Source organism: Bombina bombina, chromosome 6, assembly GCF_027579735.1.
Source record: "Bombina bombina isolate aBomBom1 chromosome 6, aBomBom1.pri, whole genome shotgun sequence".
NCBI lineage: Eukaryota > Metazoa > Chordata > Amphibia > Anura > Bombinatoridae > Bombina > Bombina bombina.
In genome coordinates, this window is record NC_069504.1 from 493,847,713 (window position 1) to 493,872,948 (window position 25,236).

The following is a 25,236-nucleotide window of genomic DNA, read 5'->3' on the forward strand; positions in this document are numbered from 1 at the left end:
TGGCACAATTATCACACAATTTTGAAGGGGGAGACACATTTACTTTCATACATATAGAACATAGCTTATCTGAAGGCACAGACATGTTAAACAGGCTTAAACTTGTCAATAAAGCACAAAAACCTTTTTAAAACAAAACCGTTACTGTCTCTTTAAATTTTAAATAGAGCACACTTTATTACTGAATATGTGAAAAAATATGAAGGAATTTTTCAAAAATTACCAAAATTTCACCACAGTGTCTTAAAGCATTAAAAGTATTGCACACCAATTTTCAGAGCTTTAACCCTTAAAATAACGAAACCGGAGCCGGTTACAGATTTAACCCCTATACAGTCCCAGCTACAGCCTTTGCTGTGACTTTACCAAGCCCAGAGGGGAATACGATACCAAATGACGCCTTCTAGGAACTTTTCCAACTACTTTCAGGTCCTCACACATGCATCTGCATGTCTTGCTCTCAAAAACAACTGCGCAGTAATGGCGCGAAAATGAGGCTCAGCCTACAACTGGGAAGGCCCTTCCTGACTGAAAAAGGTGTCTAACATAGTGCCTGACGTTAAAAAACGTTCCCCAAGTTTATAAGTGTGAATTATCAGCATAAACATGTATAAAATGTCCAAATAAAGCAATCGATTTAGCCCATAAAAGTGTCTACCAGTTTTATAGCCCATATTAAGCCCTTTATTCTGTTTGAGACTAAGAAAATGGCTTACCGGTCCCCATGAGGGGAAATGACAGCCTTCCAGCATTACACAGTCTTGTTAGAAATATGGCTAGTCATACCTTAAGCAGAAAAGTCTGCTAACTGTTTCCCCCAACTGAAGTTACTTCATCTCAACAGTCCTATGTGGAAACAGCAATCGATTTTACTTACTGTCTGCTAAAATCATCTTCCTCTCACAAACAGAAATCTTCATCTTTTTCTGTTTCAGAGTAAATAGTACATACCAGCACTATTTTAAAATAACAAACTCTTGATAGTAGAATAAAAAAACTACAACTAAACACCACATACTCTTAACCATCTCCGTGGAGATGTTGCCTGTGCAACGGCAAAGAGAATGACTGGGGTGGGCGGAGCCTAGGAGGGACTATATGGCCAGCTTTGCTGGGACCCTTTGCCATTTCCTGTTGGGGAAGAGATATTCCCACAAGTAAGGATGACGCCGTGGACCGGACACACCAATGTTGGAGAAAATAAAATTATTTTTTTATATATATTTATAAAAAAAGGATCTGTTTCTGTTTAAATGGAGTGATAGCAAAAATGCAAAAAAATCTGCTGTACTTGGGGCAAGTTTTTCTCTAAAATTTATGGGCAAGCTTGTTGGGCCTATGGTTCTTATCTGTCATAACAATCTGTGCTTCTAAGTAATCTTTAGCTTCCCTACCTTTGTTAAAATCCCATCCTCACGATGGTTCTTTTGTAGAACATGCTGAAGTGTCAGCTGAATCTTTTGCTGGAGCTTTTCAATCTTCAGTTTTTCCTGAAGCCACGACCGATCTAGGAAGAAATATCAACATCAGTTTCAAGCTAAAGTAACAAGTTCATCTACATCTGCCGCAAATTTATCATTAAAGTAATTATTTTAGGTTTTACAGGTATCTGTAGTTATCTTTAGCAGTAAAAGTAAAACGCTGAAAATAATGACACGTCTAGGAAAATGAGAAAGTATTTAGAGTTCCTCTTTGAAACCTCCCCCTACAGTGTTATTGTCGCACTGCTCATGCACAAAACACGGGAGTGTGTACAGGTGAAAATTAGCTGTTAGCGCTGCACAACCATGAAGATACTTGTGACAAAATATGGGAGGGGGCAGGCGGACATTTTAAACAGCCAGACGAGACAAAAGTAAGTACTAATACTTAGAAACGCTTTAGGTTACTAAATTGGGCTATAGCTCAAAATAATAATTGTTAGAAAGTTTATAGGAATAACTTATTTGAAATTTTGGGTTGACTGTCCCTTTAACGTTAAATAGTGTACTCTTCCCTACAGTCAGGAAAGGACATCTCCAGAAACACTAGAAGCTGTTCATTGAAAGGCTTTAAAATGTCAAACACAAGGCCCTTAGAATGTGCAACTTAGAAAGAAGGAATAGTGAATAATAAATAATATGATAGATTAATAGATACAGAAAGAGAAGCAATCTGCCAGAAACAAACAACAACTCAGTGGTTTGTTCTATAGCTCGGTTACCACCTGAGAGTAGCTTCTTCTATCCTTTGGTTATTAAAAAGGTGCTTTTCACAGAGAACTTTCCTGAAGTGTATCAGTTTGATCTCACCTAACAAGGTCAGACCAGCCCCCAAATACCATGTATTTTCCTCTGAACAAGGAGAATTTCCATCCCACATGATGGTTTCAGCCTCCTTTGGACCTAGTCAGTGAGGTGCAGCCATGCCTGGTTGTCCTAACACTCTTAGGGAGACTTTTCTCAGGATGATAATACAAATAGAGAAATCGGCCAGGAACAAAGTGGCTTGTTCTATAGCCCAGTTACCACCTGGGAGTTGTAATCTTGGCATTTCAACAACATATAAAATGTTTCATTATTGCAATATACATTCATTATTTATTTTGCTTATTTTTGCTGTAAAAAACATCTGAAAATTAATACTTATTCCACTTTCTCCAGGGAAGCTTGGGTTAATACTTTTAGCTAATTTATCTGTGAGGTTTCGTTTACCCACTTCCTACCTCACATACTCTGTACTCATGTGCTCTTTTAAGGTGGATTATCAGTTTTGCATCAACAATCATGATAGGAAAAATATTCTTTGCAACAGTGGACAAGGTAGTTTAGGTGTTAATATTATTGTATACATATACATATATATTATATTTAGATATTAGATAAGGATTAAAAAGGAATATATGTCTGTTTATTTAAATACCTTTACTAATTAATAAAGCGGAATCAGTGCTAAACCCCAATAAGAGGGCAGGCTACCCCAGTCTCTTTCCTTAACTGCACATGTGCAAACAGAGTTTATGCTATATCTGTGTATTAGTTTGTGATTGGTTAGCAATTTGTGTTTGGAATTCTTCTCAGATATGCAGGTACATTGTTGTGTAGCCTACAGCTACAATTTGTGTTTAATGTCCCATAAAAAAAAAAAAAAGACTTGAGAAGGAAGTCAGCCAGGGCTATTCACAAATGTATATTTGCATTAAATTTAATCAAAATGTAAACATATACATTTTTGTTTATTTATTTGCCCCTAAACTTGACTGCCCAGCCTGTGCCATACAAACCTTGCCACAAGATCGCAAAGCAAACAAAGGTTTGTGTTCTTTGCATTTTGAGTTAAACCTTATGTCTCTGCACCCTCAACCTGTATGTAGACTGTAAGCTCTTTGGCGCAGGGCCCTTTTCCTCCTATACTAGATCTGTATGGTCTGTTATATTGTTTTTATTTTATTACAAACCATTGTCATTATACACCTCTATTTCTGTACAGAATTGTGCAGCACTATACAAATAAATGATAATAATAATAAATAAATAAAAACACCTACCTCCTGACACAAGCACAAAGGCAGAGAAAAGAGCGATCTCATCCTCGGTTAGGTGTAGAGAACACAAACTTTTCCCAAATTCAAACACAAAGCTGATGAGGTCTTCACACCCTGCAGGGAAGATAAAATAATAGCAAATGAAGGAAACAAAAATAAGCATTAACCTTTCTTACGTCGTCTAAAATGTCATCTAAAGCAGTCAGATTTGTCAGAAAAATATTTTTAAAAATGATGTGAAATATCTCCTTATTATGCCTCAGTTAATATGTAATGTGTATCAAAGATACCAATATCACATCAGCTTATTTCAAATACATTTGTTGTTTATTTTTTAGCAGGTTTATATCAAATATTTTAAACAGGTTTATATAAATATGCTACAGTGACAAGTCTTAGTAGTCAAAGTTACCTAATAAGAAACATACAGCCCACACCAGCAGTTTATCAATTTACCACAGATACCAGCGACACATCATCTTACTCAAAATAATGCTATGTTTATTTTTATATTGTAATATTTAATGTTTGAGGTGAAGTATTTAAAAAAAACATGAAAAGTTGAGAAACTGTCAACTGTGGTTGTTATGTGCTTGGTTTTGTTATTTAATAGACTTTTAAACAACTCTGGAAACAAAATGCGTATTACAAGTTGAGCGCAATTGAATTTAACGCGCGTCAGGATATCGCAACTTCAGAGCTCTGTTTAACGGCTACGCTTGACTAAAAACATCAAAAATACATTTAACAGTACAGTTACACTCATAATAACAATGTTTAATATAAAATATTGCATAAAAAAAGTTATAAGGGATAAAATATATGATGTCTTAGGTGTTGGAAAAAAAGGCATGCGAAGGGCTTTAACATAGAGATATATACAGTACATGTCTAAATATGTATATGTTTGTGTGTGTATATGTGTACTATGTGTATTTATATATGTATTTACAGACATGTATCCACATATAAACACCTAAATACATATATATAGATAGATAGATAGATAGATAGATAGATAGATAGATAGATAGATAGGTGCATTGGAGACAAGTAGCAGAAAACATGTAACATCATATTTATGCAATATTCATACTTAATAAAGTGTTTAACTCTGTATTTAATGTTCCAATATTCGTCACATAGGGGAATATGTTCTAAGTATTTTATACTATATATGTATAGATATATATTTAACAAAAAACATCAGATATACAGGTATATAGAAATATTTATTTATGAATGAATAGAACATATTCTTCTGTGAAGAACATTGGAATGCGAAATATTCATATTTCATGTCGGGTTAGCACATTTGGTTAAACGCTATTGGGTTTGTGCGCAAGTAAGGATGTTGAAGTCTATGGGGGAATATGTTAATACAGTCATGATATTCTTATTTCGGCTTTTTGCACATGTAGGGATAACGTGCGAGCAAAAACATTTTACACACTTGTAATATGCGTGCTACCCTACGTGTGCAAAAGACTCCCTCTAGCGAAGTCAATGCAGGGACGCAAACTACAACTCCACTCGTAATGTAGCCCTAAATGATTAAACACAAACATTAATATGTATGTTTTTCAGGGTTTTGCTTGATTTTCACATATAGTGCTAATATTCCTGTTAGAATGCCAAATGCTTCCATTAATGTGAATTATAGGATTCATATTCTGTTGCATTTCTTTTTTAATAAACCTAACAATAGCTTAAATGATATGGTCATGACCTCTAAGGCACCATGGCACCGGATCATAGCACAAGGATTATTGAGCCCCAGTTTGCCTTCAGTGCACCTTTCAAAGGGCGTTATCACTAGCATGTTCTGTGCCATGGGATATAAAGAAAAAATCCATGTGACAATAGCTTTAAAAATATTATTAAAACTTTAACTTAAAATTAGTTTTTTCCTTATCACTAGTTTTAAGGAGGATGTCAAGGGGACACTAAATACATTTAATGCATCTCCCTTTAATTATGGAACCTAGGTTACACTGTAGGTATCTGACAGTTGCTGTACGTGTGCAAACAGTACTGGAAAGTAGTGAAAGCTAGATTTTAACATGGCGGCACACATGGTTAGATGGAGGCGGGGACTAAACTCAATACTATGCTTATTAAATGTCTGCAGTGTTTAATGTCCCTTTCAGTAAGTACACCTGCTGAAAACCGGTTAAAAAAGTAAGCGTTCAAAGCATTAATGGTGTTAATAACTTTTAAATTGATTTAAAGCTGGCCTGTAAGACTAGAGAAAACAGCATAGCATTCTTACACCTAGATTACGAGTTTTGCTTTAGAGGCTGTGCGGTGCTAACAAGCAGTTTTCCCTCACCGCTCACTTAGACAGCGCTGGTATTACAGGTTTTTAGAAACCAGACAAGAAGTAAGCATTGAGCAAAATTTTGCTCATTACCGCACTCCAATACCAGCGCTGCTTACGTTAGCGGTGAGCTGGTGAAACGTGCTCGTGCACGATTTCCCTATAGGGTTCAACGGGGAGAGCCGGCTGAAAAAAGTCTAACACCTGCAAAAAAGCAGCGTAAAGCTCCTTAACGCAGCCCCATTGATTCTTATGGGGAAATACATTTTATGTCTACACCTAACACCCTAACATGAACCCCAAGTCTAAACACCCCTAATCTTACACTTATTAACCCCTAATATGCCGCCCCCAACATCGCCAACACCTACATTATAATTATTAACCCCTAATCTGCCGCTCCGGACACTGCCACAACCTACATTATACTTATGAACCCCTAATCTGCTGCCCCCAACATCGCCGAACCCTACATTATATTTATTAACCCCTACTCTGCCGTCCCCAATGTCGCCGCAACCTACCTAAACTTATTAACCCCTAATCTACCGCCCCAACTTTGCCGCCACTATAATAAACATATTAACCCCTAAACCGCCGCACTCACGCCTCGCAAACATTAGTTAAATATTATTAACCCCTAATCTGCCGGCCCTAACATCGCCGCCACCTACCTACATTTATTAACCCCTAACCTGCCGTCCCCAAGCGTCGCCACCACTATACTAAATTTATTAACACCTAAACCTAAGTCTAACCCTAACACCCCCTAACTTAAATATAATTAAAAGAAATCTAAATAAAAATTCCTATCATTAACTAAATAATTCCTATTTAAAACTAAATACTTACCTATAAAATAAACCCTAAGCTAGCTACAATATAACTAAAAGTTACATTGCAGCTAGCTTAAGCTTTATTTTTATTTTACAGGCAAGTTTGTATTTATTTTAACTAGGTAGAATAGTTACTAAATAGTTATTAACTATTTAATAACTACCTAGCTAAAATAAATACAAAGTTACCTGTAAAATAAAACCTAACCTAAGTTATAATTACACCTAACACTACACTATAATTAAATTAATTCCCTAAATTAAATACAATTAAATACAATTATCTAAAGTACAAAAACAAACAAACACTAAATTACAGAAAATAATAAACAAATTAAAAGATTTTTAAACTAATTACACCTAATCTAAATAAAAAAGCCCCCCAAAATAAAAAAAAGCCCTACCCTACACTAAATTACAAATAGCCCTTAAAAGGGCCTTTTGCTTGGCATTGCCCCAAAGTAATCAGCTCTTTTACCTGTAAAAAAATTACAAATCCCCCACCCACACAACCAACCCTACTCTAAAACCCACCCAATATCCCGGTCAACAGGGAGATGAAGATACTGCAATAGAAACATTGACATTTGTCATGGTAATTTTTTTCAAAGATGATAATGATGGCACCCAAAGGATCGTCTTACTTTAACAATTGTAGGGATCAGCAGGAGATAGCTTAGGTTAGGTGCTGACAAAGGAACTTAAATGGACAGGAAACCCAAATATGTTCTTTCATGATTCTGATAGAGAATGCAATCTTAAACAACTTTCCAATTTACTTCTATTATGTAATTTGTTTAATTCTCTTAGTATCCTTTGATGAAAAGCATACATAGGTAGGCTCAGGAGTTGCTGATTGGAGCTGCAAATATATCCCTCATGTTATTGGCTCACCCACGTGCATTGCTGTTTCAGCAACAAAGAATATCATGAGAATTAAAGGGATACTAAACCCACATTTTTTCTTTCATGATTCAGATAGAACATGCAATTTTAAGCAACTTTCTAATTTACTCCTATAAATTTTGTTCTTTGTTCTCTTTATTTGAAAAGCAGGAATGTAGCCACGAATAAGCAAGCACTATCCAGAGTGCTGGACCAAAAATGGTCCGGGTCCTAAGCTTTACATTCCTGCTTTTCAAATAAAGATATCAAGAGGCCGGAAAAAAAATTGATAAAAGGATTATATTAGAAAGTCTCTTATATTGCATGCACTATCTGAATCATTAAAGAAAAAAATTGGGTCTAGTATTCCTTTAAGCCAATTAGATACAAAAAAACGTAAATTTGGAAGTTGTTTTAAATGGTTTTCTCTATCTGAATCATGAAAAAAAATGTTTGGGTCTGATGTCCCTTTAAGGGCCAAGTGATTTAGACTTGAGATCTATGGTTATATGGTGACAAAGGGGCTGTAGGACCAAGTGTCTGATCTGATATGAATACGTGACTAACATAATGGGGGAGATTTAATAAGCAGCGGATGCTGCTGTCTCCGCGCGTAGTTTCTGGTGATCCGGAAACTGAAGTTAAGAGGTAGCGGTCATAAGACCGCTCCTCCTTAACTTGTCCGCCACCTTATGATGATTGACACCCCCTGCTAGCGGACGGTTGGCCGTCAATGTGCAGAAGGCGTCATTGCACAAGCATTTCTTGTGAAATGCTTGTGCAATGTTAAATGCCGACAGCGTATGCTGTCGGCATTTAGCAATGCCGGGCGGACATGATTCTCTGCAGCGAATCATGTTTGCCAGGCACTTAGTAAATCGACCCCAATGGCTGTAGAGCGAGGAGTCCAACCTGATGTTCAGTCTTTTTTATTATTTTGATGATTATTATATATGTATTTGTTCTTTATTTTCAAACGCTATAGAAAAGATAAGGCTGGTACACATGGGCACAATATAGTATTACTTTGGCACAGTGCCACATCCTGAGATATGCTATGTATACGAACACTTACCTAGGGCTTTGAAGACTTCTATGCCAGCGTATTTACCATCAAAATAGACTGTGTTATTCTGAGGATCAAAGGCACGACACATTCTTATAAACACAACTTCTAAAGATCCTGAAAAGGCAGAGAGAAGAGCGGACAGATCAGTTAGGGTAGGGCAGCATAAAGGAAAGAGCTATATGTGAAAGGAAAAAAAATAATATGTACATGTAGATGGTGGAAGTGAGATGATGTCGGCCAATGAGAATGTGTTCCACCGTGAGTGTACTGTCACATGCATCTCACAGTCTGTTGGGTGTATATATGACTGTGTATTTAGTCTGAGGGTGAGCGCATATGTATATAAGATAGATAATCCTTACTGTGTATTTAGTCTGAGGGTGAGCGCACATGTATATAAGCTAGATAATCATTACTGTGTATTTAGTCTGAGGGTGAGCACACATGTATATAAACTAGATAATCCTGTGTATTTAGTCTGAGGGTGAGCACACATTTATATAAACTAGATAATCCTGTGTATTTAGTCTGAGGGTGAGCGCACATGTATATAAGATAGATAATCCTTACTGTGTATTTAGTCTGAGGGTGAGCGCACATGTATATAAACTAGATAATCCTGTGTATTTAGTCTGAGCGCACATGTATATAAGCTAGATAATCATTACTGTGTATTTAGTCTGAGGGTGAGCGCACATGTATATAAACTAGATAATCCTTACTGTGTATTTAGTCTGAGGGTGAGCGCACATGTATATAAACTAGATAATCCTGTGTATTTAGTCTGAGGGTGAGCGCACATGTATATAAGCTAGATAATCATTACTGTGTATTTAGTCTGAGGGTGAGCGCACATGTATAAAAACTAGATAATCCTGTGTATTTAGTCTGAGGGTGAGCGCACATGTATATAAGCTAGATAATCATTACTGTGTATTTAGTCTGAGGGTGAGCGCACATGTATATAAGCTAGATAATCATTACTGTGTATTTAGTCTGAGGGTGAGCGCACATGTATATAAGCTAGATAATCATTACTGTGTATTTAGTCTGAGGGTGAGCGCACATGTATATAAGCTAGATAATCATTACTGTGTATTTAGTCTGAGGGTGAGCGCACATGTATATAAGCTAGATAATCATTATTGTGTATTTAGTTTGAGGCTGAGCGCACATGTATATAAGATAGATAATCCTTACTGTGTATTTAGTCTGAGGCTGAGCGCACATGTATATAAGCTAGATAATCATTACTGTGTATTTAGTCTGAGGCTGAGCGGACATGTATATAAGCTAGATAATACTGTGTATTTAGTCTGAGGGTGAGCGCACATGTATATAAGCTAGATAATCATTACTGTGTATTTAGTCTGAGGGTGAGCGCACATGTATATAAGCTAGATAATCATTACTGTGTATTTAGTCTGAGGGTGAGCGCACATGTATATAAACTAGATAATCATTACTGTGTATTTAGTCTGAGGCTGAGCGCACATGCATATAAGATAGATAATCCTTACTGTGTATTTAGTCTGAGGGTGAGCGCACATGCATATAAGCTAGATAATCATTACTGTGTATTTAGTCTGAGGGTGAGCGCACATGTATATAAGCTAGATAATCCTTACTGTGTATTTAGTCTGAGGGTGAGCGCACATGTATATAAGCTAGATAATCATTACTGTGTATTTAGTCTGAGGGTAAGCGCACATGTATATAAGCTAGATAATCCTTACTGTGTATTTAGTCTGAGGGTGAGCGCACATGTATATAAGCTAGATAATCCTTACTGTGTATTTAGTCTGAGGCTGAGCGCACATGTATATAAACTAGATAATCATTACTGTGTATTTAGTCTGAGGGTGAGCGCACATGTATATAAGCTAGATAATAATTACTGTGTATTTAGTCTGAGGGTGAGCGCACATGTATATAAGGTAGATAATCCTTACTGTGTATTTAGTCTGAGGGTGAGCGTACATGTATATAAGCTAGATAATCATTACTGTGTATTTAGTCTGAGGGTGAGCGCACATGTATATAAGCTAGATAATCCTTACTGTGTATTTAGTCTGAGGGTGAGCGCACATGCATATAAGATAGATAATCATTACTGTGTATTTAGTCTGAGGGTGAGCGCACATGTATATAAGCTAGATAATCATTTACTGTGTATTTAGTCTGAGGGTGGGCGCACATGTATATAAGCTAGATAATCATTACTGTGTATTTAGTCTGAGGGTGAGCGCACATGTATATAAGCTAGATAATCATTACTGTGTATTTAGTCTGAGGGTGAGCGCACATGTATATAAGCTAGATAATCATTACTGTGTATTTAGTCTGAGGGTGGGCGCACATGTATATAAGCTAGATAATCATTACTGTGTATTTAGTCTGAGGGTGAGCGCACATGTATATAAGCTAGATAATCCTTACTGTGTATTTAGTCTGAGGCTGAGCGCACATGTATATAAGCTAGATAATCATTACTGTGTATTTAGTCTGAGGGTGAGCGCACATGTATATAAGCTAGATAATCATTACTGTGTATTTAGTCTGAGGGTGAACGCACATGTATATAAGCTAGATAATCATTACTGTGTATTTAGTCTGAGGGTGAGCGCACATGTATATAAGCTAGATAATCATTACTGTGTATTTAGTCTGAGGGTGAGCACACATGTATATAAACTAGATAATCCTGTGTATTTAGTCTGAGGGTGAGCACACATTTATATAAACTAGATAATCCTGTGTATTTAGTCTGAGGGTGAGCGCACATGTATATAAGATAGATAATCCTTACTGTGTATTTAGTCTGAGGGTGAGCGCACATGTATATAAACTAGATAATCCTGTGTATTTAGTCTGAGGGTGAGCGCACATGTATATAAGCTAGATAATCATTACTGTGTATTTAGTCTGAGGGTGAGCGCACATGTATATAAACTAGATAATCCTGTGTATTTAGTCTGAGGGTGAGCGCACATGTATATAAGCTAGATAATCATTACTGTGTATTTAGTCTGAGGGTGAGCGCACATGTATATAAGCTAGATAATCATTACTGTGTATTTAGTCTGAGGGTGAGCGCACATGTATATAAGCTAGATAATCATTATTGTGTATTTAGTTTGAGGCTGAGCGCACATGTATATAAGCTAGATAATCCTTACTGTGTATTTAGTCTGAGGCTGAGCGCACATGTATATAAGCTAGATAATCATTACTGTGTATTTAGTCTGAGGCTGAGCGGACATGTATATAAGCTAGATAATACTGTGTATTTAGTCTGAGGGTGAGCGCACATGTATATAAGCTAGATAATCATTACTGTGTATTTAGTCTGAGGGTGAGCGCACATGTATATAAGCTAGATAATCATTACTGTGTATTTAGTCTGAGGGTGAGCGCACATGTATATAAACTAGATAATCATTACTGTGTATTTAGTCTGAGGCTGAGCGCACATGCATATAAGCTAGATAATCCTTACTGTGTATTTAGTCTGAGGGTGAGCGCACATGCATATAAGCTAGATAATCATTACTGTGTATTTAGTCTGAGGGTGAGCGCACATGTATATAAGCTAGATAATCCTTACTGTGTATTTAGTCTGAGGGTGAGCGCACATGTATATAAACTAGATAATCCTGTGTATTTAGTCTGAGGGTGAGCGCACATGTATATAAGCTAGATAATCATTACTGTGTATTTAGTCTGAGGGTGAGCGCACATGTATATAAACTAGATAATCCTTACTGTGTATTTAGTCTGAGGGTGAGCGCACATGTATATAAACTAGATAATCCTGTGTATTTAGTCTGAGGGTGAGCGCACATGTATATAAGCTAGATAATCATTACTGTGTATTTAGTCTGAGGGTGAGCGCACATGTATAAAAACTAGATAATCCTGTGTATTTAGTCTGAGGGTGAGCGCACATGTATATAAGCTAGATAATCATTACTGTGTATTTAGTCTGAGGGTGAGCGCACATGTATATAAGCTAGATAATCATTACTGTGTATTTAGTCTGAGGGTGAGCGCACATGTATATAAGCTAGATAATCATTACTGTGTATTTAGTCTGAGGGTGAGCGCACATGTATATAAGCTAGATAATCATTACTGTGTATTTAGTCTGAGGGTGAGCGCACATGTATATAAGCTAGATAATCATTATTGTGTATTTAGTTTGAGGCTGAGCGCACATGTATATAAGATAGATAATCCTTACTGTGTATTTAGTCTGAGGCTGAGCGCACATGTATATAAGCTAGATAATCATTACTGTGTATTTAGTCTGAGGCTGAGCGGACATGTATATAAGCTAGATAATACTGTGTATTTAGTCTGAGGGTGAGCGCACATGTATATAAGCTAGATAATCATTACTGTGTATTTAGTCTGAGGGTGAGCGCACATGTATATAAGATAGATAATCATTACTGTGTATTTAGTCTGAGGGTGAGCGCACATGTATATAAACTAGATAATCATTACTGTGTATTTAGTCTGAGGCTGAGCGCACATGCATATAAGGTAGATAATCCTTACTGTGTATTTAGTCTGAGGGTGAGCGCACATGCATATAAGCTAGATAATCATTACTGTGTATTTAGTCTGAGGGTGAGCGCACATGTATATAAGCTAGATAATCCTTACTGTGTATTTAGTCTGAGGGTGAGCGCACATGTATATAAGCTAGATAATCATTACTGTGTATTTAGTCTGAGGGTAAGCGCACATGTATATAAGCTAGATAATCCTTACTGTGTATTTAGTCTGAGGGTGAGCGCACATGTATATAAGCTAGATAATCCTTACTGTGTATTTAGTCTGAGGCTGAGCGCACATGTATATAAACTAGATAATCATTACTGTGTATTTAGTCTGAGGGTGAGCGCACATGTATATAAGCTAGATAATAATTACTGTGTATTTAGTCTGAGGGTGAGCGCACATGTATATAAGGTAGATAATCCTTACTGTGTATTTAGTCTGAGGGTGAGCGTACATGTATATAAGCTAGATAATCATTACTGTGTATTTAGTCTGAGGGTGAGCGCACATGTATATAAGCTAGATAATCCTTACTGTGTATTTAGTCTGAGGGTGAGCGCACATGCATATAAGCTAGATAATCATTACTGTGTATTTAGTCTGAGGGTGAGCGCACATGTATATAAGCTAGATAATCATTTACTGTGTATTTAGTCTGAGGGTGGGCGCACATGTATATAAGCTAGATAATCATTACTGTGTATTTAGTCTGAGGGTGAGCGCACATGTATATAAGCTAGATAATCATTACTGTGTATTTAGTCTGAGGGTGAGCGCACATGTATATAAGCTAGATAATCATTACTGTGTATTTAGTCTGAGGGTGGGCGCACATGTATATAAGCTAGATAATCATTACTGTGTATTTAGTCTGAGGGTGAGCGCACATGTATATAAGCTAGATAATCCTTACTGTGTATTTAGTCTGAGGGTGAACGCACATGTATATAAGCTAGATAATCATTACTGTGTATTTAGTCTGAGGGTGAGCGCACATGTATATAAGCTAGATAATCATTACTGTGTATTTAGTCTGAGGGTGAGCACACATGTATATAAACTAGATAATCCTGTGTATTTAGTCTGAGGGTGAGCACACATTTATATAAACTAGATAATCCTGTGTATTTAGTCTGAGGGTGAGCGCACATGTATATAAACTAGATAATCCTTACTGTGTATTTAGTCTGAGGCTGAGCGCACATGCATATAAGCTAGATAATCCTTACTGTGTATTTAGTCTGAGGGTGAGCGCACATGCATATAAGCTAGATAATCATTACTGTGTATTTAGTCTGAGGGTGAGCGCACATGTATATAAGCTAGATAATCCTTACTGTGTATTTAGTCTGAGGGTGAGCGCACATGTATATAAGCTAGATAATCATTACTGTGTATTTAGTCTGAGGGTAAGCGCACATGTATATAAGCTAGATAATCCTTACTGTGTATTTAGTCTCAGGGTGAGCGCACATGTATATAAGCTAGATAATCCTTACTGTGTATTTAGTCTGAGGCTGAGCGCACATGTATATAAACTAGATAATCATTACTGTGTATTTAGTCTGAGGGTGAGCGCACATGTATATAAGCTAGATAATCATTACTGTGTATTTAGTCTGAGGGTGAGCGCACATGTATATAAGGTAGATAATCCTTACTGTGTATTTAGTCTGAGGGTGAGCGTACATGTATATAAGCTAGATAATCATTACTGTGTATTTAGTCTGAGGGTGAGCGCACATGTATATAAGCTAGATAATCATTACTGTGTATTTAGTCTGAGGCTGAGCGGACATGTATATAAGCTAGATAATCCTTATTGTGTATTTAGTCTGAGGGTGAGCGCACATGTATATAAGATAGATAATCATTACTGTGTATTTAGTCTGAGGGTGAGCGCACATGTATATAAACTAGATAATCCTTACTGTGTATTTAGTCTGAGGGTGAGCGCACATGTATATAAACTAGATAATCCTTACTGTGTATTTAGTCTGAGGGTGAGCGCACATGTATATAAGGTAGATAATCCTTACTGTGTATTTAGTCTGAGGGTGAGCGCACATGTATATAAGCTAGACAATCCTTACTGTGTATTTAGTCTGAGGCTGAGCGCACATGTATATAAGCTAGATAATCCTTACTGTGTATTTAGTCTGAGGGTGAGCGCACATGCATATAAGCTAGATAATCATTACTGTGTATTTAGTCTGAGGGTGAGCGCACATGTATATAAGCTAGATAATCATTTACTGTGTATTTAGTCTGAGGGTGGGCGCACATGTATATAAGCTAGATAATCATTACTGTGTATTTAGTCTGAGGGTGAGCGCACATGTATATAAGCTAGATAATCATTACTGTGTATTTAGTCTGAGGGTGAGCGCACATGTATATAAGCTAGATAATCATTACTGTGTATTTAGTCTGAGGGTGGGCGCACATGTATATAAGCTAGATAATCATTACTGTGTATTTAGTCTGAGGGTGAGCGCACATGTATATAAGCTAGATAATCCTTACTGTGTATTTAGTCTGAGGCTGAGCGCACATGTATATAAGCTAGATAATCATTACTGTGTATTTAGTCTGAGGGTGAGTGCACATGCATATAAGCTAGATAATCATTACTGTGTATTTAGTCTGAGGGTGAGCGCACATGTATATAAGCTAGATAATCATTACTGTGTATTTAGTCTGAGGGTGAGCGCACATGTATATAAGCTAGATAATCATTACTGTGTATTTAGTCTGAGGGTGAACGCACATGTATATAAGCTAGATAATCATTACTGTGTATTTAGTCTGAGGGTGAGCGCACATGTATATAAGCTAGATAATCATTACTGTGTATTTAGTCTGAGGGTGAGCGCACATGTATATAAGCTAGATAATCATTACTGTGTATTTAGTCTGAGGGTGAGCGCACATGTATATAAGCTAGATAATCATTACTGTGTATTTAGTCTGAGGGTGAGCGCACATGTATATAAGCTAGATAATCCTTACTGTGTATTTAGTCTGAGGGTGAGCGCACATGCATATAAGCTAGATAATCATTACTGTGTATTTAGTCTGAGGGTGAGCGCACATGTATATAAGCTAGATAATCATTTACTGTGTATTTAGTCTGAGGGTGGGCGCACATGTATATAAGCTAGATAATCATTACTGTGTATTTAGTCTGAGGGTGAGCGCACATGTATATAAGCTAGATAATCATTACTGTGTATTTAGTCTGAGGGTGAGCGCACATGTATATAAGCTAGATAATCATTACTGTGTATTTAGTCTGAGGGTGGGCGCACATGTATATAAGCTAGATAATCATTACTGTGTATTTAGTCTGAGGGTGAGCGCACATGTATATAAGCTAGATAATCCTTACTGTGTATTTAGTCTGAGGCTGAGCGCACATGTATATAAGCTAGATAATCATTACTGTGTATTTAGTCTGAGGGTGAGCGCACATGTATATAAGCTAGATAATCATTACTGTGTATTTAGTCTGAGGGTGAACGCACATGTATATAAGATAGATAATCATTACTGTGTATTTAGTCTGAGGGTGAGCGCACATGTATATAAGCTAGATAATCATTACTGTGTATTTAGTCTGAGGGTGAGCACACATGTATATAAACTAGATAATCCTGTGTATTTAGTCTGAGGGTGAGCACACATTTATATAAACTAGATAATCCTGTGTATTTAGTCTGAGGGTGAGCGCACATGTATATAAGATAGATAATCCTTACTGTGTATTTAGTCTGAGGGTGAGCGCACATGTATATAAACTAGATAATCCTGTGTATTTAGTCTGAGGGTGAGCGCACATGTATATAAGATAGATAATCCTGTGTATTTAGTCTGAGGGTGAGCGCACATGTATATAAACTAGATAATCCTGTGTATTTAGTCTGAGGGTGAGCGCACATGTATATAAGCTAGATAATCCTGTGTATTTAGTCTGAGGGTGAGCGCACATGTATATAAGCTAGATAATCATTACTGTGTATTTAGTCTGAGGGTGAGCGCACATGTATATAAGCTAGATAATCATTATTGTGTATTTAGTTTGAGGCTGAGCGCACATGTATATAAGCTAGATAATCCTTACTGTGTATTTAGTCTGAGGCTGAGCGCACATGTATATAAGCTAGATAATCATTACTGTGTATTTAGTCTGAGGCTGAGCGGACATGTATATAAGCTAGATAATACTGTGTATTTAGTCTGAGGGTGAGCGCACATGTATATAAGCTAGATAATCATTACTGTGTATTTAGTCTGAGGGTGAGCGCACATGTATATAAGCTAGATAATCATTACTGTGTATTTAGTCTGAGGGTGAGCGCACATGTATATAAACTAGATAATCATTACTGTGTATTTAGTCTGAGGCTGAGCGCACATGCATATAAGCTAGATAATCCTTACTGTGTATTTAGTCTGAGGGTGAGCGCACATGCATATAAGCTAGATAATCATTACTGTGTATTTAGTCTGAGGGTGAGCGCACATGTATATAAGCTAGATAATCCTTACTGTGTATTTAGTCTGAGGGTGAGCGCACATGTATATAAGCTAGATAATCATTACTGTGTATTTAGTCTGAGGGTAAGCGCACATGTATATAAGCTAGATAATCCTTACTGTGTATTTAGTCTGAGGGTGAGCGCACATGTATATAAGCTAGATAATCCTTACTGTGTATTTAGTCTGAGGCTGAGCGCACATGTATATAAACTAGATAATCATTACTGTGTATTTAGTCTGAGGGTGAGCGCACATGTATATAAGCTAGATAATCATTACTGTGTATTTAGTCTGAGGGTGAGCGCACATGTATATAAGGTAGATAATCCTTACTGTGTATTTAGTCTGAGGGTGAGCATACATGTATATAAGCTAGATAATCATTACTGTGTATTTAGTCTGAGGGTGAGCGCACATGTATATAAGCTAGATAATCATTACTGTGTATTTAGTCTGAGGCTGAGCGGACATGTATATAAGCTAGATAATCCTTACTGTGTATTTAGTCTGAGGGTGAGCGCACATGTATATAAGATAGATAATCATTACTGTGTATTTAGTCTGAGGGTGAGCGCACATGTATATAAACTAGATAATCCTTACTGTGTATTTAGTCTGAGGGTGAGCGCACATGTATATAAACTAGATAATCCTTACTGTGTATTTAGTCTGAGGGTGAGCGCACATGTATATAAGCTAGATAATCCTTACTGTGTATTTAGTCTGAGGCTGAGCGCACATGTATATAAGCTAGATAATCATTACTGTGTATTTAGTCTGAGGGTGAGCGCACATGCATATAAGCTAGATAATCATTACTGTGTATTTAGTCTGAGGGTGAGCGCACATGTATATAAGCTAGATAATCATTACTGTGTATTTAGTCTGAGGGTGAGCGCACATGTATATAAGCTAGATAATCATTACTGTGTATTTAGTCTGAGGGTGAACGCACATGTATATAAGCTAGATAATCATTACTGTGTATTTAGTCTGAGGGTGAGCGCACATGTATATAAGCTAGATAATCATTACTGTGTATTTAGTCTGAGGGTGAGCGCACATGTATATAAGCTAGATAATCATTACTGTGTATTTAGTCTGAGGGTGAGCGCACATGTATATAAGCTAGATAATCATTACTGTGTATTTAGTCTGAGGGTGAGCGCACATGTATATAAGCTAGATAACCATTACTGTGTATTTAGTCTGAGGGTGAGCGCACATGTATATAAGCTAGATAATCATTACTGTGTATTTAGTCTGAGGGTGAACGCACATGTATATAAGCTAGATAATCATTACTGTGTATTTAGTCTGAGGGTGAGCGCACATGTATATAAGCTAGATAATCATTACTGTGTATTTAGTCTGAGGGTGAACGCACATGTATATAAGCTAGATAATCATTACTGTGTATTACTGTGAACCTGATTTTATGCACTATAAGTTCATTCTTCACTCTTACACCTCTGCCCTAGCTAAGCAAACCTACTTCTCTTATCTTATATCCACTCACTCCTCAAACCCTAAAAGACACTTCTCCATTTTCAAATCTCTCCTCTACCCGCCTGCACATCTCCTCTCATCTGCATTCAGCACTCAAGACCTGGCTGACTATTTTCAATAAAACTCTTACCATCCGAAGAAACATCCCAACACAAGCCTGCAATCTCCTAACTTCGCTTCCAGTCACCGCCTCTGCCTCTCTCTGCACCCTCCTCCCAACCACTGAGAGTGTAGCAGCTTCCCTATTGTCTTCCTCACACCTCACTACCTGCCCACTTGACCCTATTCCTTAACATCTAATACCTTCTCTGTCTCCCACCCTCACTCCTGCTCTTACTCATATATTCAACCTATCCCTTTCTACCAACTCGTTCCCTGCCTCCTTCAAACATGCAAAGGTCACCCCCATCCTCAAAAAACCCTCCGTTGACCCTAACTCTCGTTCAAACTACCGCCCCATATCATTGCTCCCGTTAGCTTCAAAAATCCTTGAAAAACTAACTTTTGATCGACTAACCCACTTCCTGTCCAACTCATTGATCGAGCCCTGCAATCTGGCTTCCATCCCCAACAGTCAACTGAGACTGCCCTCACCATTGTTACCAACGATCTCCTTTCTGCTATAAACAAAGGCTACTACTCTATACTCATCTTACTTGACCTCTCTGCTGCCTTTGGCACTGTCGACCATCCCCTTCTCCTACGGACCTTCGGCTCTCTTGGGCTCTGTGTCACTGCCCTCTCCTGGATTCACTCTTATCTCTCTAACAGGTTCTTCTCCGTCTCTTTTGCTGGTGACTCTTCCTCTCCATTGCCTCTGTCTGTTGGAGTACCTCAAGGCTCTGTCCTGGGTCCTCTCCTCTTCTCTATTTACACTTCTTCACTGGGTAAACTCATCAACAGCTATGGCTTCAACTATCACCTCTATGCTGATGATACCCAGATCTACCTTTCCACCCCTGCACTCTTTACTTCTGTCAATTCTCACATCAAAGACTGCTTATCTGGCATTTCCTCCTGGATGGCCTCTCACCACCTAAAATAAATATGTCCAAGACCGAACTACTTCTAATCCCCCACTCTAACTCGATTCCAGTTTCTAATTTTTCCATCACTGTTGGCTGCACCACTATCTCCCCATCACCACAAGTCCGCTACCTCGGAGTCACACTTGAATCAAATCTGTCCTTCATTTCACACATCCAATTGCTCTCTTCATCCTGCTGCAACCACCTACGCAATATCTCCAAAATTCATCCGTTTCTGTGTGCTGAAGCTACTAAACAGCTAATCCACTCCCTGGTAATTTCCCGACTTGACTACTGTAATAACTTACTATTTGGCCTCCCTCTCTCCCGCCTCTCTCCCCTTCAATCCATCCTAAATGCATCTGCAAGGCAAATCCACCTCTCTTGACGCTCTGTTTCTGCTGCACATCTCTGTGAGTCCCTTCACTGGCTCCCCATTCACAGAAGAATACAATTCTAAATTCTCAAGCCTGACCTACAAAGCCCTCACCAATGCTGCCCCACCCTACCTGTCCTCACTCATCCACAAATATACCCCAACCCACCTACTAAGATCCAACAATGACATGCTTCTTGTGTCCTCTACCATCACCTCCTCTCATGCCAGACTACATGACTTCTCTTGTGCGGCACCAACTCTCTGGAATGCACTTCCTCGAGCTGTCAGACTTTCCCCCAACCTCTCCTCTTTTAAACGTTCCCTAAAGACCTTTTTGTTCAGGGAAGCTTATCACCCGACTCATTAACAAATGAACTTCACTTACCCACCAGATGCCCTCATCTATCTCCTCACTAATATCATTCTCACCTTTGCAGTCCCCACCACCTGTGTCCCATCCTCCCACCCCATCTAGATTGTAAATTCCCACGGGAATAGGACCCTCAACTCCCCTTGTATTTGTCTGTAAAATTTTGTTTATCCGTTGTACTTTTATCCTTGTACCCATGGGCAGCGCTGCGGAATCTGTTGGCGCTTTATAAATAAAGAATAATAATAATAGTCTGAGGGTGAGCGCACATTTATATAAACTAGATAATCCTTACTGTGTATTTAGTCTGAGGGTGAGCGCACATGTATATAAACTAGATAATCATTACTGTGTATTTAGTCTGAGGGTGAGCGCACATGTATATAAAATAGATAATCCTGTGTATTTAGTCTGCAGGTGAGCGCACATGTATATAAAATAGATAATCCTGTGTATTTAGTCTGAGGGTTAGCGCACATGTATATAAACTAGATAATCCCTACTGTGTATTTAGTCTGAGGGTGAGCGCACATGTATATAAACTAGATAATCCTGTGTATTTAGTCTGAGGCTGAGCGCACATGTATATAAGGTAGATAATCCTTACTGTGTATTTAGTCTGAGGGTGAGCGCACATGTATATAAACTAGATAATCCTTACTGTGTATTTAGTCTGAGGGTGAGCGCACATGTATATAAACTAGATAATCCTTACTGTGTATTTAGTCTGAGGGTGAGCGCACATGTATATAAAATAGATAATCCTTACTGTGTATTTAGTCTTAGGGTGAGCGCACATGTATATAAGCTAGATAATCATTACTGTGTATTTAGTTTGAGGGTGAGCGCACATGTATATAAGCTAGATAATCCTTACTGTGTATTTAGTCTGAGGCTGAGCGCACATGTATATAAGATAGATAATCCTTACTGTGTATTTAGTCTGAGGGTGAGCGCACATGTATATAAGATAGATAACCATTACTGTGTATTTAGTCTGAGGGTGAGCGCACATGTATATAAGATAGATAACCATTACTGTGTATTTAGTCTGAGGGTGAGCGCACATGTATATAAGCTAGATAATACTGTGTATTTAGTCTGAGGGTGAGCGCACATGTATATAAGCTAGATAATCATTACTGTGTATTTAGTCTGAGGGTGAGCGCACATGTATATAAGCTAGATAATCCTTACTGTGTATTTAGTCTGAGGCTGAGCACACATGTATATAAGCTAGATAATCATTACTGTGTATTTAGTCTGAGGCTGAGTGCACATGTATATAAACTAGATAATCCTTACTGTGTATTTAGTCTGAGGGTGAGCGCACATGTATATAAGCTAGATAATCCTTACTGTGTATTTAGTCTGAGGGTGAGCGCACATGTATATAAGCTAGATAATACTGTGTATTTAGTCTGAGGGTGAGCGCACATGTATATAAGCTAGATAATACTGTGTATTTAGTCTGAGGGTGAGCGCACATGTATATAAGCTAGATAACCATTACTGTGTATTTAGTCTGAGGGTGAGCGCACATGTATATAAGCTAGATAATCATTACTGTGTATTTAGTCTGAGGGTGAGCGCGCATGTATATAAGATAGATAATCATTACTGTTTATTTAGTCTGAGGGTGAGCACACATGTATATAAGCTAGATAATCATTACTGTGTATTTAGTCTGAGGCTGAGCGCACATGTATATAAGCTAGATAATCATTACTGTGTATTTAGTCTGAGGGTGAGCGCACATGTATATAAGCTAGATAATACTGTGTATTTAGTCTGAGGGTGAGCGCACATGTATATAAGCTAGATAATCATTACTGTGTATTTAGTCTGAGGGTGAGCGCACATGTATATAAGCTAGATAATCATTACTGTGTATTTAGTCTGAGGGTGAGCGCACATGTATATAAGCTAGATAATCATTACTGTGTATTTAGTCTGAGGGTGAGCGCACATGTATATAAGCTAGATAATCATTACTGTGTATTTAGTCTGAGGGTGAGCGCACATGTATATAAGCTAGATAATCATTACTGTGTATTTAGTCTGAGGGTGAGCGCACATGTATATAAACTAGATAATCATTACTGTGTATTTAGTCTGAGGGTGAGCGCACATGTATATAAGCTAGATAATCATTACTGTGTATTTAGTCTGAGGGTGAGCGTACATGTATATAAGCTAGATAATCCTTACTGTGTATTTAGTCTGAGGGTGAGCGCACATGTATATAAGCTAGATAATCCTTACTGTGTATTTAGTCTGAGGGTGAGCGCACATGTATATAAGCTAGATAATCCTTACTGTGTATTTAGTCTGAGGGTGAGCGCACATGTATATAAGCTAGATAATCATTACTGTGTATTTAGTCTGAGGGTGAGCGCACATGTATATAAGCTAGATAATCCTTACTGTGTATTTAGTCTGAGGGTGAGCGCACATGTATATAAGCTAGATAATCCTTACTGTGTATTTAGTCTGAGGCTGAGCGCACATGTATATAAGCTAGATAATCATTACTGTGTATTTAGTCTGAGGGTGAGCGCACATGTATATAAGCTAGATAATCATTACTGTGTATTTAGTCTGAGGGTGAGCGCACATGTATATAAGCTAGATAATCATTACTGTGTATTTAGTCTGAGGGTGAGCGCACATGTATATAAGCTAGATAATCATTACTGTGTATTTAGTCTGAGGGTGAGCGCACATGTATATAAGCTAGATAATCCTTACTGTGTATTTAGTCTGAGGGTGAGCGCACATGTATATAAGCTAGATAATCCTTACTGTGTATTTAGTCTGAGGGTGAGCGCACATGTATATAAACTAGATAATCCTTACTGTGTATTTAGTCTGAGGGTGAGCGCACATGTATATAAGCTAGATAATCATTACTGTGTATTTAGTCTGAGGGTGAGCGCACATGTATATAAGCTAGATAATCATTACTGTGTATTTAGTCTGAGGCTAAGCGCACATGTATATAAGCTAGATAATCATTACTGTGTATTTAGTCTGAGGGTGAGCGCACATGTATATAAGCTAGATAATCATTACTGTGTATTTAGTCTGAGGGTGAGCGCACATGTATATAAGCTAGATAATCCTTACTGTGTATTTAGTCTGAGGGTGAGCGCACATGTATATAAGCTAGATAATCATTACTGTGTATTTAGTCTGAGGGTGAGCGCACATGTATATAAGCTAGATAATCCTTACTGTGTATTTAGTCTGAGGGTGAGCGCACATGTATATAAGCTAGATAATCCTTACTGTGTATTTAGTCTGAGGCTGAGCGCACATGTATATAAGCTAGATAATCATTACTGTGTATTTAGTCTGAGGGTGAGCGCACATGTATATAAGCTAGATAATCATTACTGTGTATTTAGTCTGAGGGTGAGCGCACATGTATATAAGCTAGATAATCATTACTGTGTATTTAGTCTGAGGGTGAGCGCACATGTATATAAGCTAGATAATCATTACTGTGTATTTAGTCTGAGGGTGAGCGCACATGTATATAAGCTAGATAATCCTTACTGTGTATTTAGTCTGAGGGTGAGCGCACATGTATATAAGCTAGATAATCCTTACTGTGTATTTAGTCTGAGGATGAGCGCACATGTATATAAACTAGATAATCCTTACTGTGTATTTAGTCTGAGGCTGAGCGCACATGTATATAAGCTAGATAATCCTTACTGTGTATTTAGTCTGAGGGTGAGCGCACATGTATATAAGCTAGATAATCCTTACTGTGTATTTAGTCTGAGGGTGAGCGCACATGCATATAAGCTAGATAATCATTACTGTGTATTTAGTCTGAGGGTGAGCGCACATGTATATAAGCTAGATAACCATTACTGTGTATTTAGTCTGAGGGTGAGCGCACATGTATATAAGCTAGATAATCATTACTGTGTATTTAGTCTGAGGGTGAGCGCACATGTATATAAGCTAGATAATCATTACTGTGTATTTAGTCTGAGGGTGAGCGCACATGTATATAAACTAGATAATCATTACTGTGTATTTAGTCTGAGGGTGAGCGCACATGTATATAAGCTAGATAATCATTACTGTGTATTTAGTCTGAGGGTGAGCGCACATGTATATAAGCTAGATAATCATTACTGTGTATTTAGTCTGAGGGTGAGCGCACATGTATATAAGCTAGATAATCAT

General features: G+C 37.7%; 1 protein-coding gene across 1 annotated transcript in view; it reads right to left on the reverse strand.

The window, feature by feature from the left end:
- RORA (RAR related orphan receptor A) overlaps positions 1 to 25,236 on the reverse strand; it is a 106,185-nt gene that overhangs the window by 17,323 nt on the left and 63,626 nt on the right. The window contains exons 7-9 of the mRNA XM_053717351.1: positions 8,640 to 8,747; positions 3,527 to 3,637; positions 1,395 to 1,507 (exon numbers count right to left, since the gene is read on the reverse strand). Coding sequence (XP_053573326.1) covers positions 1,395 to 1,507; positions 3,527 to 3,637; positions 8,640 to 8,747 — 332 coding nt within the window. The remainder of the gene's footprint in view (positions 1 to 1,394; positions 1,508 to 3,526; positions 3,638 to 8,639; positions 8,748 to 25,236) is intronic.